Source organism: Salmo salar, unplaced genomic scaffold (assembly GCF_965601325.2).
Source record: "Salmo salar unplaced genomic scaffold, fSalSal1 ptg000691l, whole genome shotgun sequence".
NCBI classification, from domain to species: Eukaryota; Metazoa; Chordata; class Actinopteri; order Salmoniformes; family Salmonidae; genus Salmo; species Salmo salar.
Window position 1 is genome coordinate 2,292,501 of NW_027675466.1, and position 15,000 is coordinate 2,307,500.

The 15,000-nt window shown below is 44.4% G+C and overlaps 2 protein-coding genes across 4 annotated transcripts in view; one reads left to right on the top strand and one right to left on the bottom strand.

The window, feature by feature from the left end:
* The first annotated feature begins 3,791 nt into the window (after window positions 1–3,791).
* On the top strand, window positions 3,792–10,053 carry LOC123732717 (ATP synthase F(0) complex subunit f, mitochondrial). 3 transcript variants are annotated; one of them, XM_082972427.1, is made up of 4 exons: window positions 3,792–3,921; window positions 6,100–6,207; window positions 7,258–7,410; window positions 9,800–10,053. In XM_082972427.1, exons 1-3 carry the CDS (start codon window positions 3,906–3,908, stop codon window positions 7,383–7,385), a joined length of 252 nt encoding a protein of 83 aa, XP_082828553.1. In that variant the 5' UTR covers window positions 3,792–3,905; the 3' UTR covers window positions 7,386–7,410; window positions 9,800–10,053. The 3 variants fall into 3 exon arrangements, with proteins under 3 accessions (XP_082828553.1, XP_082828552.1, XP_082828554.1); XM_082972426.1 differs by having other exon boundaries at window positions 3,793–3,921; window positions 7,258–7,374; XM_082972428.1 differs by lacking the exon at window positions 3,792–3,921 and adding an exon at window positions 4,258–4,340 and having other exon boundaries at window positions 7,258–7,374.
* Window positions 10,054–12,958: 2,905 nt separating this feature from the next.
* LOC123732725 (cleavage and polyadenylation specificity factor subunit 4) overlaps window positions 12,959–15,000 on the bottom strand; it is a 28,175-nt gene continuing 26,133 nt past the window's right edge. The window contains exon 8 of the mRNA XM_082972460.1: window positions 12,959–15,000. This exon is cut by the window's right edge and continues 1,155 nt beyond it. The gene's annotated coding sequence lies outside the window, so the exon portion shown is untranslated.

The following is a 15,000-nucleotide window of genomic DNA, read 5'->3' on the forward strand; positions in this document are numbered from 1 at the left end:
GGTCCACATAGATACTAGTCATGCTGGTGTAGTCTATAGCTGAGCTGGTTAAACTGTAGTAGGGTCCACATAGATACTAGTCATGCTGGTGTAGTCTATAGCTGAGCTGGTTAAACTGTAGTAGGGTCCACATAGATACTAGTCATGCTGGTGTAGTCTATAGCTGAGCTGGTTAAACTGTAGTAGGGTCCACATAGATACTAGTCAAGCTGGTGTAGTCTATAGCTGAGCTGGTTAAACTGTAGTAGGGTCCACATAGATACTAGTCACGCTGGTGTAGTCTATAGCTGAGCTGGTTAAACTGTAGTAGGGTCCACATAGATACTAGTCATGCTGGTATAGTCTATAGCTGAGCTGGTTAAACTGTAGTAGGGTCCACATAGATACTAGTCATGCTGGTGTAGTCTATAGCTGAGCTGGTTAAACTGTAGTGGGGTCCACATAGATACTAGTCATGCTGGTGTAGTCTATAGCTGAGCTGGTTAAACTGTAGTAGGGTCCACATAGATACTAGTCATGCTGGTGTAGTCTATAGCTGAGCTGGTTAAACTGTAGTAGGGTCCACATAGATACTAGTCATGCTGGTGTAGTCTATAGCTGAGCTGGTTAAACTGTAGTAGGGTCCACATAGATACTAGTCATGCTGGTGTAGTCTATAGCTGAGCTGGTTAAACTGTAGTAGGGTCCACATAGATACTAGTCATGCTGGTGTAGTCTATAGCTGAGCTGGTTAAACTGTAGTAGGGTCCACATAGATACTAGTCATGCTGGTGTAGTCTATAGCTGAGCTGGTTAAACTGTAGTAGGGTCCACATAGATACTAGTCATGCTGGTGTAGTCTATAGCTGAGCTGGTTAAACTGTAGTAGGGTCCACATAGATACTAGTCATGCTGGTGTAGTCTATAGCTGAGCTGGTTAAACTGTAGTAGGGTCCACATAGATACTAGTCATGCTGGTGTAGTCTATAGCTGAGCTGGTTAAACTGTAGTAGGGTCCACATAGATACTAGTCATGCTGGTGTAGTCTATAGCTGAGCTGGTTAAACTGTAGTAGGGTCCACATAGATACTAGTCATGCTGGTGTAGTCTATAGCTGAGCTGGTTAAACTGTAGTAGGGTCCACATAGATACTAGTCATGCTGGTGTAGTCTATAGCTGAGCTGGTTAAACTGTAGTAGGGTCCACATAGATACTAGTCATGCTGGTGTAGTCTATAGCTGAGCTGGTTAAACTGTAGTAGGGTCCACATAGATACTAGTCATGCTGGTGTAGTCTATAGCTGAGCTGGTTAAACTGTAGTAGGGTCCACATAGATACTAGTCATGCTGGTGTAGTCTATAGCTGAGCTGGTTAAACTGTAGTAGGGTCCACATAGATACTAGTCATGCTGGTGGTGATGGTCCCCAGATGTGATGATTTATTCTGCTCTGTTTTATGTACAATCCTTATTTTCTGACTGATTTGAATTTGAAGAGATTTAAGGTTTTCATATTTGATAAAATACAATGTCCATTTCCATGAATCATGATGTCTGGTGTTGATGTAACAACAGGTGGTCTTTTTAATCCACTATCCAGAGTCAGGAACAGATGAAGTTAGGTCTGCTACTGTTCAGTGATTAAATATATATACTTCTGTGAATATATGAACCATTTGCATCCAAAAATAAACTGCTCACATTCTGGAGATAAACTTTGTAAGGACTGTGTGTTTTTTGTGTAAATAGTTTCTGAAAAAAGTGTGTCCAGCTCAAACGCTGATTGTTGTTGTAAATGAGGGTTCTAAACGAGGGTTCTAAACGAGGGTTCTAAACGAGGGTTCTAAATGAGCGTTCTAAATGAGGGTTCTAAATGAGCGTTTAAATGAGCGTTCTAAAAGAGGGTTCTAAATGTGTGTTCTAAATTGAGAGGTAGCCTGACTGCCATTAGGTACCGAGATGAGATCCTCAGACCCCTTGTGAGACCATATGCTGGTGCGGTTGGCCCTGGGTTCCTCCTAATGCAAGACAATGCTAGACCTCATGTGGCTGGAGTGTGTCAGCAGTTCCTGCAAGAGGAAGGCATTGATGCTATGGACTGGCCCGCCCGTTCCCCAGACCTGAATCCAATTGAGCACATCTGGGACATCATGTCTCGCTCCATCCACCAACGCCACGTTGCACCACAGACTGTCCAGGAGTTGGCGGATGCTTTAGTCCAGGTCTGGGAGGAGATCCCTCAGGAGACCATCCGCCACCTCATCAGGAGCATGCCCAGGCGTTGTAGGGAGGTCATTCAGGCACGTGGAGGCCACACACACTACTGAGCCTCATTTTGACTTGTTTTAAGGACATTACATCAAAGTTGGATCCGCCTGTAGTGTGGTTTTCCACTTTAATTTTGAGTGTGACTCCAAATCCAGACCTCCATGGGTTGATAAATTGGATTTCCATTGATTATTTTTGTGTGATTTTGTTGTCAGCACATTCAACTATGTAAAGAAAAAAGTATTTAATAAGATTATTTCTTTCATTCAGATCTAGGATGTGTTGTTTAAGTGTTCCCTTTATTTTTTTGAGCAGTATATATACTACTTTATTCATCTCAATACCAGAACAATATAAATACTACTTTATTCATCTCAATGCCAGTACAATATAAATACTACTTTATTCATCTCAATACCAGTACAATATAAATACTACTTTATTCATCTCAATACCAGTACAATATAAATACTACTTTATTTATCTCAATACCAGTACAATATAAATACTACTTTATTCATCTCAATAACAGTAGCCCACCAAGTACAATATAAATACCGATTGTAAATATGGTATTGGAACTGACCCCGTATAAATACTGAACAAAAATATTAAATGCAACATGCTACAATTTCAAAGATTTTACTGAGTTACAGTTCATAGAAGGAAATCAGTCATTTAAATAAATAAATTAGGCCCTAATCTATGGATTAGACATGACTGGGAATACAGATATGCATCTGTTGGTCACAGATACCGTTAAAAGTTAGGGGTGTGGATCAGAACCAGTCAGTATCTGGTGTGACCACCATTTGCCTCATGCAGCGCGACACGTCTCCTTCACATAGAGTTGATCAGGCTGCTGATTGGTGGCCTGTTGGAATGTTGTCCGACTTCCTCTTCAATGGCTGTGCGAAGTTGCTGGATATTGGCGAGAACTGGAAACACGCTGTCGTACACGTCTATCCAGAGCATCCCAAACATGCTCAATGAGTGACATGTCTGGTGAAGTACGCAGGCCATGGAAGAACTGGGACATTTTCAGCTTCCAGGAATTGTGTACAGATCCTTGTTGACATTATCGTGCTGAAACATGAGGTGATGCAGGAGGAAGAACGGCACGACAATGGGCCCCAGGATCTCGTCACGGTATCTCTGTGCATTCAAATTGCCATTGATAAAATGCAATTGTGTTCGTTGTCCGTATCTTACCGTACGCAGCAGGTTAGGAGAAAAAAACGTATCAGGTTGTGATAATTAAGTTAAGGTTAGGAAAATGGTTAGGGTTAGCTAAAATGCCCCCCCAAAAAAATATTATATATACTTTTATGTTTCCACACCTCACAAGCTACAGACAACATGGAAAGCGGTAATATGTCTAGATGGGATACAGCTTTTGTCAAATTGACATCTAAGTATATTATATTTTTTTTGGTGTATTTTAGTTAAACTTAACCATTTTCCTAACCTTAACCTAATTATCATAACCTTTTTCTCCTAACCTGCTACGTACGTTCTCCTAAACTTACTACGAAAAGTGATTTTTTTTTTTGTTTGTTGATAAAAGCTGTATCCCATCTAGACTCAAAATCACAGTCCTCCCACAATCCTCTCCTTCCATTTTTAATCCCGACATCCACTGCGGTCTCCACCGGACAAGATGGCGGACAGAATAGGTACGTCGGTTGTCTGTAAAAAAAATAAATAAACGTTTACAGGTTTTAATTTATTTTTTAATTAATCAAACTGACATATTTTCACTTCAGCATTTACATACGAAACATTGTATTTTATTACATTTTTAAAAAAAAAGCCAGTTAGTTAATAATGTTTCTATGTTGTGTTTTTGAAGGCCGCGGTAAATCCATGGTTACGAGTCAAGTCAAGGACTTTACTGTCATGGTCATTAAAACGGACAAAATACAACTTTAAAAACAGCTTGGGTATATTACAAGGAGGAGAATAAGCGAAAAAAAACAAATAGAAATATATATATATTCCCTGACAGTTTCTCTAAAGGGTTGTAAAAATATTCAACTAATTTTACAGCGTTTTGCGTCCAGACGATATGCTAGGTGGCTAGGTATTTAGCCAGGTAAGATAGTTAGCTATATGTCTGTATTTGATTTGATATAATGTGGAATAGGTTTTCTATTTTTTGTTTTCTCATTTCTTTGGGAATAACCTCTGGCTGTTATGTTTTATATGTTACTGTTAAAATAAAAAGTTAGCTAAGCTAAGCTAGTTAGCCTGCAGGACTAGCCTCTTGCAATGCAGTCGGAGTTAGAAACGTTTTGTAGCTTGTCGGCTAATGACAGGCTAACTGGTTATGACAAACAGCCTTGTCTCAACATAACTCCCGTGACTTTGAACTAGCTAACTATCATATATTTCGATATGCTAGGTGGCTAGGTATGTAGCCATGTTAGTTAGCTAAGCTAGTTAGCCTGCAGGACTAGCCTCTTGCAATGCAGTCGGAGTTAGCAACGTTTTGTAGCTTGCCGGCTAATGACAGGCTAACTGGTTATGACAAACAGCCTTGTCTCAACATAACTCCCGTGACTTTGAACTAGCTAACTATCATATATTTCGATATGCTAGGTGGCTAGGTATGTAGCCATGTTAGTTAGCTAAGCTAGTTAGCCTGCAGGACTAGCCTCTTGCAATGCAGTCGGAGTTAGCAACGTTTTGTAGCTTGCCGGCTAATGACAGGCTAACTGTCTCAACGACCCAGACTCAACATAACTCCCGGGACTTTGAACTAGCTACCTATTAAACCTTTTAGTTAGCTTATCTAGAGAACACAGTTTGTCAGTTAACTTATTGCATCTTTGTGAATTATGAGAATTGTACACAACTGGCTCAGGTCTCTCTAGTGAAATGCTAACAAGACATAGCATTCATTGTTACGAAGTTATATGGTTACTATCTTCGGTGGTGTGTTTATTGTGTGAGAGGGACGGCAGGTTTGTGTGTGTGTGAGAGGGACGGCAGGTTTGTGTGTGTGTGAGAGGGACGGCAGGTTTGTGTGTGTGTGTGTGTGTGTGTGTGAAAGAGAGGGACGGCAGGTGTGTATTTATTGTGTGTATACCTGTGTCCTTAGTTCCCGTGGGTAAGAGAGATGGCAGGTGTGTATTTATTGTGTGTATACCTGTGTCCTTAGTCCCTGTGGGTAAGAGAGATGGCAGGTGTGTATTTATTGTGTGTATACCAGGTGTGTGTGTACCAGGTGTGTATTTATTGTGTGTATACCAGGTGTGTGTGTACCAGGTGTGTATTTATTGTGTGTATACCAGGTGTGTGTGTACCAGGTGTGTATTTATTGTGTGTATACCTGTGTCCTTAGTCCCTGTGGGTAAGAGAGATGGCAGGTGTGTATTTATTGTGTGTATACCAGGTGTGTGTGTACCAGGTGTGTATTTATTGTGTGTATACCAGGTGTGTGTGTACCAGGTGTGTATACCAGGTGTGTGTGTACCAGGTGTGTATTTATTGTGTGTATACCAGGTGTGTGTGTACCAGGTGTGTATTTATTGTGTGTATACCAGGTGTGTGTGTACCAGGTGTGTATTTATTGTGTGTATACCAGGTGTGTGTGTACCAGGTGTGTATTTATTGTGTGTATACCAGGTGTGTGTGTACCAGGTGTGTATTTATTGTGTGTATACCAGGTGTGTGTGTACCAGGTGTGTATTTATTGTGTGTATACCAGGTGTGTGTGTGTACCAGGTGTGTATTTATTGTGTGTATACCTGTGTCCTTAGTTCCCGTGGGTAAGAGAGATGGCAGGTGTGTATTTATTGTGTGTATACCAGGTGTGTGTGTATTTATTGTGTGTATACCTGTGTCCTTAGTCCCTGTGGGTGAGAAGCGGCTGATGGAGGTGAAGCTGTGTGAACTGGGCTCCTGGATGGGCAAGAGGGACTTCACTCCTAACGGACTCCTCGCCAGCATCCGCAATGGTTAGACTTCTGGGACAGTTATCACACACACACACACACACACACACACACACTCCTAACGGACTCCTCGCCAGCATCCGCAATGGTTAGACTTCTGGGACAGTTATCACACACACACACACTCCTAACGGACTCCTCGCCAGCATCCGCAATGGTTAGACTTCTGGGACAGTTATCACACACACACACACTCCTAACGGACTCCTCGCCAGCATCCGCAATGGTTAGACTTCTGGGACAGTTATCACACACACACACACTCCTAACGGACTCCTCGCCAGCATCCGCAATGGTTAGACTTCTGGGACAGTTACCCCCCCACACACACACACTCCTAACGGACTCCTCGCCAGCATCCGCAATGGTTAGACTTCTGGGACAGTTATCACACACACACACACACACACACACACACACACACACACACTCCTAACGGACTCCTCGCCAGCATCCGCAATGGTTAGACTTCTGGGACAGTTATCACACACACACACACACACACACACACTCCTAACGGACTCCTCGCCAGCATCCGCAATGGTTAGACTTCTGGGACAGTTATCACACACACACACACACACACACACACACACACACACACACACACACACACTCCTAACGGACTCCTCGCCAGCATCCGCAATGGTTAGACTTCTGGGACAGTTATCACACACACACACACACACACACACACACACTCCTAACGGACTCCTCGCCAGCATCCGCAATGGTTAGACTTCTGGGACAGTTATCACACACACACACACACACACACACACACACACACACACACACACACACACACACACACACACACACACTCCTAACGGACTCCTCGCCAGCATCCGCAATGGTTAGACTTCTGGGACAGTTATCACACACACACACACACACACACACACACTCCTAACGGACTCCTCGCCAGCATCCGCAATGGTTAGACTTCTGGGACAGTTATCACACACACACACACACTCACACACACTCACACACACACACACACACACACACACACACACACAGAGTAACATGCTGTCTCCCCCCCCCCAGGCCATGACAGATATTACAACAAGTACATCAACGTGAAGAAGGGAGGTATCGGAGGCGTGGCCATGCTGCTGGTTGGATACGTGGCCCTCAGTTACCTCTGGGAGTACGACCACCTCAGTGAGTACTAACCCTGGTGGGAGTACGACCACCTCAGTGAGTACTAACCCTGGTGGGAGTACGACCACCTCAGTGAGTACTAACCCTGGTGGGAGTACGACCACCTCAGTGAGTACTAACCCTGGTGGGAGTACGACCACCTCAGTGAGTACTAACCCTGGTGGGAGTACGACCACCTCAGTGAGTACTAACCCTGGTGGGAGTACGACCACCTCAGTGAGTACTAACCCTGGTGGGAGTACGACCACCTCAGCGAGTACTAACCCTGGTGGGAGTACGACCACCTCAGCGAGTACTAACCCTGGGGGAGTACGACCACCTCAGCGAGTACTAACCCTGTGGGAGTACGACCACCTCAGCGAGTACTAACCCTGGGGGAGTACGACCACCTCAGCGAGTACTAACCCTGGGGGAGTACGACCACCTCAGTGAGTACTAACCCTGGGGGAGTACGACCACCTCAGCGAGTACTAACCCTGGGGGAGTACGACCACCTCAGTGAGTACTAACCCTGGGGGAGTACGACCACCTCAGTGAGTACTAACCCTGGGGGAGTACGACCACCTCAGTGAGTACTAACCCTGGGGGAGTACGACCACCTCAGTGAGTACTAACCCTGGGGGAGTACGACCACCTCAGTGAGTACTAACCCTGGGGGAGTACGACCACCTCAGTGAGTACTAACCCTGGGGGAGTACGACCACCTCAGTGAGTACTAACCCTGGGGGAGTACGACCACCTCAGTGAGTACTAACCCTGGGGGAGTACGACCACCTCAGTGAGTACTAACCCTGGGGGAGTACGACCACCTCAGTGAGTACTAACCCTGGGGGAGTACGACCACCTCAGTGAGTACTAACCCTGGGGGAGTACGACCACCTCAGTGAGTACTAACCCTGGGGGAGTACGACCACCTCAGTGAGTACTAACCCTGGGGGAGTACGACCACCTCAGTGAGTACTAACCCTCTGGGAGTACGACCACCTCAGTGAGTACTAACCCTGGGGGAGTACGACCACCTCAGTGAGTACTAACCCTGGGGGAGTACGACCACCTCAGTGAGTACTAACCCTGGGGGAGTACGACCACCTCAGTGAGTACTAACCCTGGGGGAGTACTAACCCTAACCCTGGGGGAGTACTAACCCTAACCCTGTGGGAGTACGACCACCTCAGTGAGTACTAGCCCTAACCCTGGGGGAGTACGACCACCTCAGTGAGTACAGACACTGGGGGAGTACAGACACTGGGGGAGTACAGACACTGGGGGAGTACAGACACTGGGGGAGTACAGACACTGGGGGAGTACGACCACCTCAGTAAGTACAGACACTGTGGGAGTACAGACACTGTGGGAGTACAGATACTGTGGGAGTACGACCATCTCAGTAAGTACAGATACTGTGGGAGTACGACCATCTCAGTAAGTACAGACACTGTGGGAGTACAGACACTGTGGGAGTACAGATACTGTGGGAGTACGACCATCTCAGTAAGTACAGATACTGTGGGAGTACGACCATCTCAGTAAGTACAGACACTGTGGGAGTACGACCATCTCAGTAAGTACAGACACTGTGGGAGTACGACCATCTCAGTAAGTACAGACACTGTGGGAGTACGACCATCTCAGTAAGTACAGACACTGGGGGAGTACGACCACCTCAGTAAGTACAGACACTGTGGGAGTACAGACACTGGGGGAGTACGACCACCTCAGTAAGTACAGACACTGTGGGAGTACAGACACTGTGGGAGTACGACCATCTCAGTAAGTACAGACACTGTGGGAGTACAGACACTGGGGGAGTACGACCACCTCAGTAAGTACAGACACTGGGGGAGTACGACCACCTCAGTGAGTACTAACCCTAACCCTGTGGGAGTACAGACACTGTGGGAGTACAGACACTGCACTGTGGGAGTACGACCATCTCAGTAAGTACAGACACTGTGGGAGTACAGATACTGTGGGAGTACGACCACCTCAGTGAGTACTAACCCTAACCCTGTGGGAGTACAGACACTGTGGGAGTACAGACACTGCACTGTGGGAGTACGACCATCTCAGTAAGTACAGACACTGTGGGAGTACAGATACTGGGGGAGTACGACCACCTCAGTAAGTACAGATACTGTGGGAGTACGACCACCTCAGTGAGTACTAACCCTAACCCTGTGGGAGTACAGACACTGTGGGAGTACAGACACTGCACTGTGGGAGTACGACCACCTCAGTGAGTACTAACCCTAACCCTGTGGGAGTACAGACACTGTGGGAGTACGACCACCTCAGTGAGTACAGACACTGGGAAGGACGATCTGACGTTAACCTCTGTCCCCTCTCGCTCTCTGTCCCCACTTCTCCATTCTCCCTCTCTCCTTCTCCTCTCTCTCTCTCTCTCGCTCTCTTCTTCTCCTCTCAGAGCACGACCGCTGGAGGAAGTACCACTAAGCCCCTCCTCTCCTGACCCAGCAGGGCAGAGCCCTGACCTCTGACCCCCTGGCTCCAGCTGTCTGTATTATACCACCGATGTGACCAATAATAAAATATAACTACTTCTAATATTTACATTTGATCTGCTGTGTTTGGAGGTTCATTACAGTGTTTGGATGTTTTATTTGCTAGTTGATATGACTGTGGACATAAATAAATGTTTTGTTAAATGGGGAAACGTTACAGTGAACTCAAATCTAATTTTTATTTGTCACATACACGTGTTTAGCAGATGTTGGTGTCTAGCTCTAACAGTACAGTAATATCTAACAATGAACACATCTCTAAAATAAATGTATAAATATTTTGATGCTCAATGTCACAGTGACAGACTAAGATACAGTATATACATTTGATGAATAATGTATAATTTGTAAACATTAAAATGGCCAGTGATTCCTAGTCTATGTATATATGGCAGCAGGCTCTAATGTGCTGGTGATGGCTGTTTATCAGTCTGATGGCCTGGAGATAGAAGCTGTTTATCAGTCTGATGGCCTGGAGATAGAAGCTGTTTATCAGTCTGATGGCCTGGAGATAGAAGCTGTTTAACAGTCTGATGGCCTGTAGATAGAAGCTGTTTACCAGTCTGATGGCCTGGAGATAGAAGCTGTTTACCAGTCTGATGGCCTGGAGATAGAAGCTGTTTACCAGTCTGATGGTCTGGAGATAGAAGCTGTTTAACAGTCTGGAGATAGAAGCTGTTTAACAGTCTGGAGATAGAAGCTGTTTACCAGTCTGGAGATAGAAGCTGTTTATCAGTCTGATGGTCTGGAGATAGAAGCTGTTTAACAGTCTGATGGTCTGGAGATAGAAGCTGTTTACCAGTCTGATGGCCTGGAGATAGAAGCTGTTTATCAGTCTGATGGTCTGTAGATAGAAGCTGTTTATCAGTCTGATGGCCTGGAGATAGAAGCTGTTTATCAGTCTGATGGCCTGGAGATAGAAGCTGTTTAACAGTCTGATGGCCTGGAGATAGAAGCTGTTTAACAGTCTGATGGCCTGGAGATAGAAGCTGTTTATCAGTCTGATGGTCTGGAGATAGAAGCTGTTTAACAGTCTGATGGTCTGGAGATAGAAGCTGTTTAACAGTCTGATGGTCTGGAGATAGAAGCTGTTTATCAGTCTGATGGTCTGGAGATAGAAGCTGTTTACCAGTCTGATGGCCTGGAGATAGAAGCTGTTTATCAGTCTGATGGCCTGGAGATAGAAGCTGTTTATCAGTCTGATGGCCTGGAGATAGAAGCTGTTTAACAGTCTGATGGCCTGTAGATAGAAGCTGTTTACCAGTCTGATGGCCTGGAGATAGAAGCTGTTTACCAGTCTGATGGCCTGGAGATAGAAGCTGTTTACCAGTCTGATGGTCTGGAGATAGAAGCTGTTTAACAGTCTGGAGATAGAAGCTGTTTAACAGTCTGGAGATAGAAGCTGTTTACCAGTCTGGAGATAGAAGCTGTTTATCAGTCTGATGGTCTGGAGATAGAAGCTGTTTAACAGTCTGATGGTCTGGAGATAGAAGCTGTTTACCAGTCTGATGGCCTGGAGATAGAAGCTGTTTATCAGTCTGATGGTCTGTAGATAGAAGCTGTTTATCAGTCTGATGGCCTGGAGATAGAAGCTGTTTATCAGTCTGATGGCCTGGAGATAGAAGCTGTTTATCAGTCTGATGGCCTGGAGATAGAAGCTGTTTATCAGTCTGATGGCCTGGAGATAGAAGCTGTTTATCAGTCTGATGGCCTGGAGATAGAAGCTGTTTATCAGTCTGATGGTCTGGAGATAGAAGCTGTTTATCAGTCTGATGGCCTGGAGATAGAAGCTGTTTAACAGTCTGATGGCCTGGAGATAGAAGCTGCTTAACAGTCTGACGGCCTGGAGATAGAAGCTGTTTACCAGTCTGACGGCCTGGAGATAGAAGCTGTTTACCAGTCTGACGGCCTGGAGATAGAAGCTGTTTAACAGTCTGACGGCCTGGAGATAGAAGCTGTTTAACAGTCTGACGGCCTGGAGATAGAAGCTGTTTATCAGTCTGATGGCCTGGAGATAGAAGCTGTTTACCAGTCTGATGGCCTGGAGATAGAAGCTGTTTATCAGTCTGATGGTCTGGAGATAGAAGCTGTTTAACAGTCTGATGGCCTGGAGATAGAAGCTGTTTACCAGTCTGATGGCCTGGAGATAGAAGCTGTTTACCAGTCTGATGGCCTGGAGATAGAAGCTGTTTACCAGTCTGATGGCCTGGAGATAGAAGCTGTTTATCAGTCTGACGGTCTGGAGATAGAAGCTGTTTATCAGTCTGATGGCCTGGAGATAGAAGCTGTTTACCAGTCTGATGGCCTTGAGATAGAAGCTGTTTTTCCAGTCTCTCGGTCCCAGCTTTGATGCCCCTGTACTGACCTCGCCTTCTGGATGATAGCGGGGTGAACAGGCAGTGGCTCGGGTGGTTGTTGTCCTTGATGATCTCTTTTGGCCTTCCTGTGACATCGGGTGCTGTAGGTATCCTGGGAGGGCAGGCAGTCTGCCGTCGGTGATGTGTTGGGCAGACTTGAGGGCGGCGCAGTTGCCGTACCGGGCGGTGATACTGCCTGACAGGATGCTCTCGATGGTGCATCTGTGAACGTTTGTGGGTCTTAGCGGGTCAAGCTGAATTTCTTCAGCCTCCTGAGGTGCTGTTACGCCTTCACCTCACTGTGGTTGGACCATTTCAGTTTGTCGGTGATGTGAACGCTGAGGAACTTGGGAAGATTTCCACCTTCTCCACTGCGGTCCTGTCGGTGGATAGGCGGGGTGCAATCCCTGCTGTTTCCTGAAGTCCACTCATCAACAACAGTATTTTACAGTCTAGAACAAGACTGACTGGAACAGGTTTACTGTATTTTACAGACTAGACCAGGAGGAACAGGTTTACTGTATTTTACAGACTAGAACAAGACTGACTGGAACAGGTTTATTGTATTTTACAGTCTAGAACAAGACTGACTGGAACAGGTTTACTGTATTTTTACAGACTAGACCAGGAGGAACAGGTTTATTGTATTTTACAGACTAGACCAGGAGGAACAGGTTTACTGTATTTTACAGACTAGAACAAGACTGACTGGAACAGGTTTATTGTATTTTTACAGACTAGACCAGGAGGAACAGGTTTATTGTATTTTACAGACTAGAACAAGACTGACTGGAACAGGTTTACTGTATTTTACAGAGTAGACCAGGAGGAACAGGTTTATTGTAATTTACAGACTAGACCAGGAGGAACAGGTTTATTGTATTTTTACAGACTAGACCAGGAGGAACAGGTTTACTGTATTTTACAGACTAGACCAGGAGGAACAGGTTTACTGTATTTTACAGACTAGAACAGGTTTATTGTATTTTACAGACTAGACCAGGAGGAACAGGTTTATTGTATTTTACAGACTAGACCAGGAGGAACAAGAGACTGACTGGAACAGGTTTACTGTATTTTACAGACTAGACCAGGAGGAACAGGTTTATTGTATTTTACAGACTAGACCAGGAGGAACAGGTTTATTGTATTTTACAGACTAGAACAGGTTTATTGTATTTTTACAGACTAGACCAGGAGGAACAGGTTTATTGTATTTTACAGACTAGACCAGGAGGAACAGGTTTATTGTATTTTACAGACTAGACCAGGAGGAACAGGTTTATTGTATTTTACAGACTAGACCAGGAGGAACAGGTTTATTGTATTTTACAGACTAGAACAGGTTTATTGTATTTTACAGACTAGACCAGGAGGAACAGGTTTATTGTATTTTACAGACTAGAACAGGTTTATTGTATTTTTACAGACTAGACCAGGAGGAACAGGTTTACTGTATTTTACAGACTAGACCAGGAGGAACAGGTTTACTGTATTTTACAGACTAGACCAGGAGGAACAGGTTTATTGTATTTTTACAGACTAGACCAGGAGGAACAGGTTTACTGTATTTTACAGACTAGACCAGGAGGAACAGGTTTACTGTATTTTACAGACTAGACCAGGAGGAACAGGTTTATTGTATTTTACAGACTAGACCAGGAGAAACAGGTTTATTGTATTTTTACAGACTAGACCAGGAGGAACAGGTTTACTGTATTTTACAGACTAGACCAGGAGGAACAGGTTTATTGTATTTTTACAGACTAGACCAGGAGGAACAGGTTTATTGTATTTTTACAGACTAGACCAGGAGGAACAGGTTTATTGTATTTTTACAGACTAGAACAGGTTTATTGTATTTTACAGACTAGAACAGGTTTATTGTATTTTACAGACTAGACCAGGAGGAACAGGTTTATTGTATTTTACAGACTAGAACAGGTTTATTGTATTTTACAGACTAGACCAGGAGGAACAGGTTTACTGTATTTTACAGACTAGAACAGGTTTATTGTATTTTACAGACTAGACCAGGAGGAACAGGTTTATTGTATTTTACAGACTAGACCAGGAGGAACAGGTTTATTGTATTTTTACAGACTAGACCAGGAGGAACAGGTTTACTGTATTTTTACAGACTAGACCAGGAGGAACAGGTTTACTGTATTTTACAGACTAGACCAGGAGGAACAGGTTTATTGTATTTTACAGACTAGACCAGGAGGAACAGGTTTACTGTATTTTTACAGACTAGACCAGGAGGAACAGGTTTACTGTATTTTACAGACTAGACCAGGAGGAACAGGTTTACTGTATTTTACAGACTAGACCAGGAGGAACAGGTTTATTGTATTTTACAGACTAGAACAGGTTTACTGTATTTTTACAGACTAGACCAGGAGGAACAGGTTTATTGTATTTTACAGACTAGACCAGGAGGAACAGGTTTACTGTATTTTACAGACTAGACCAGGAGGAACAGGTTTATTGTATTTTACAGACTAGACCAGGAGGAACAGGTTTACTGTATTTTACAGACTAGACCAGGAGGAACAGGTTTATTGTATTTTACAGACTAGACCAGGAGGAAGAGGTTTACTGTATTTTACAGACTAGACCAGGAGGAACAGGTTTACTGTATTTTACAGACTAGACCAGGAGGAACAGGTTTACTGTATTTTACAGACTAGACCAGGAGGAACAGGTTTACTGTATTTTTACAGACTAGACCAGGAGGAACAGGT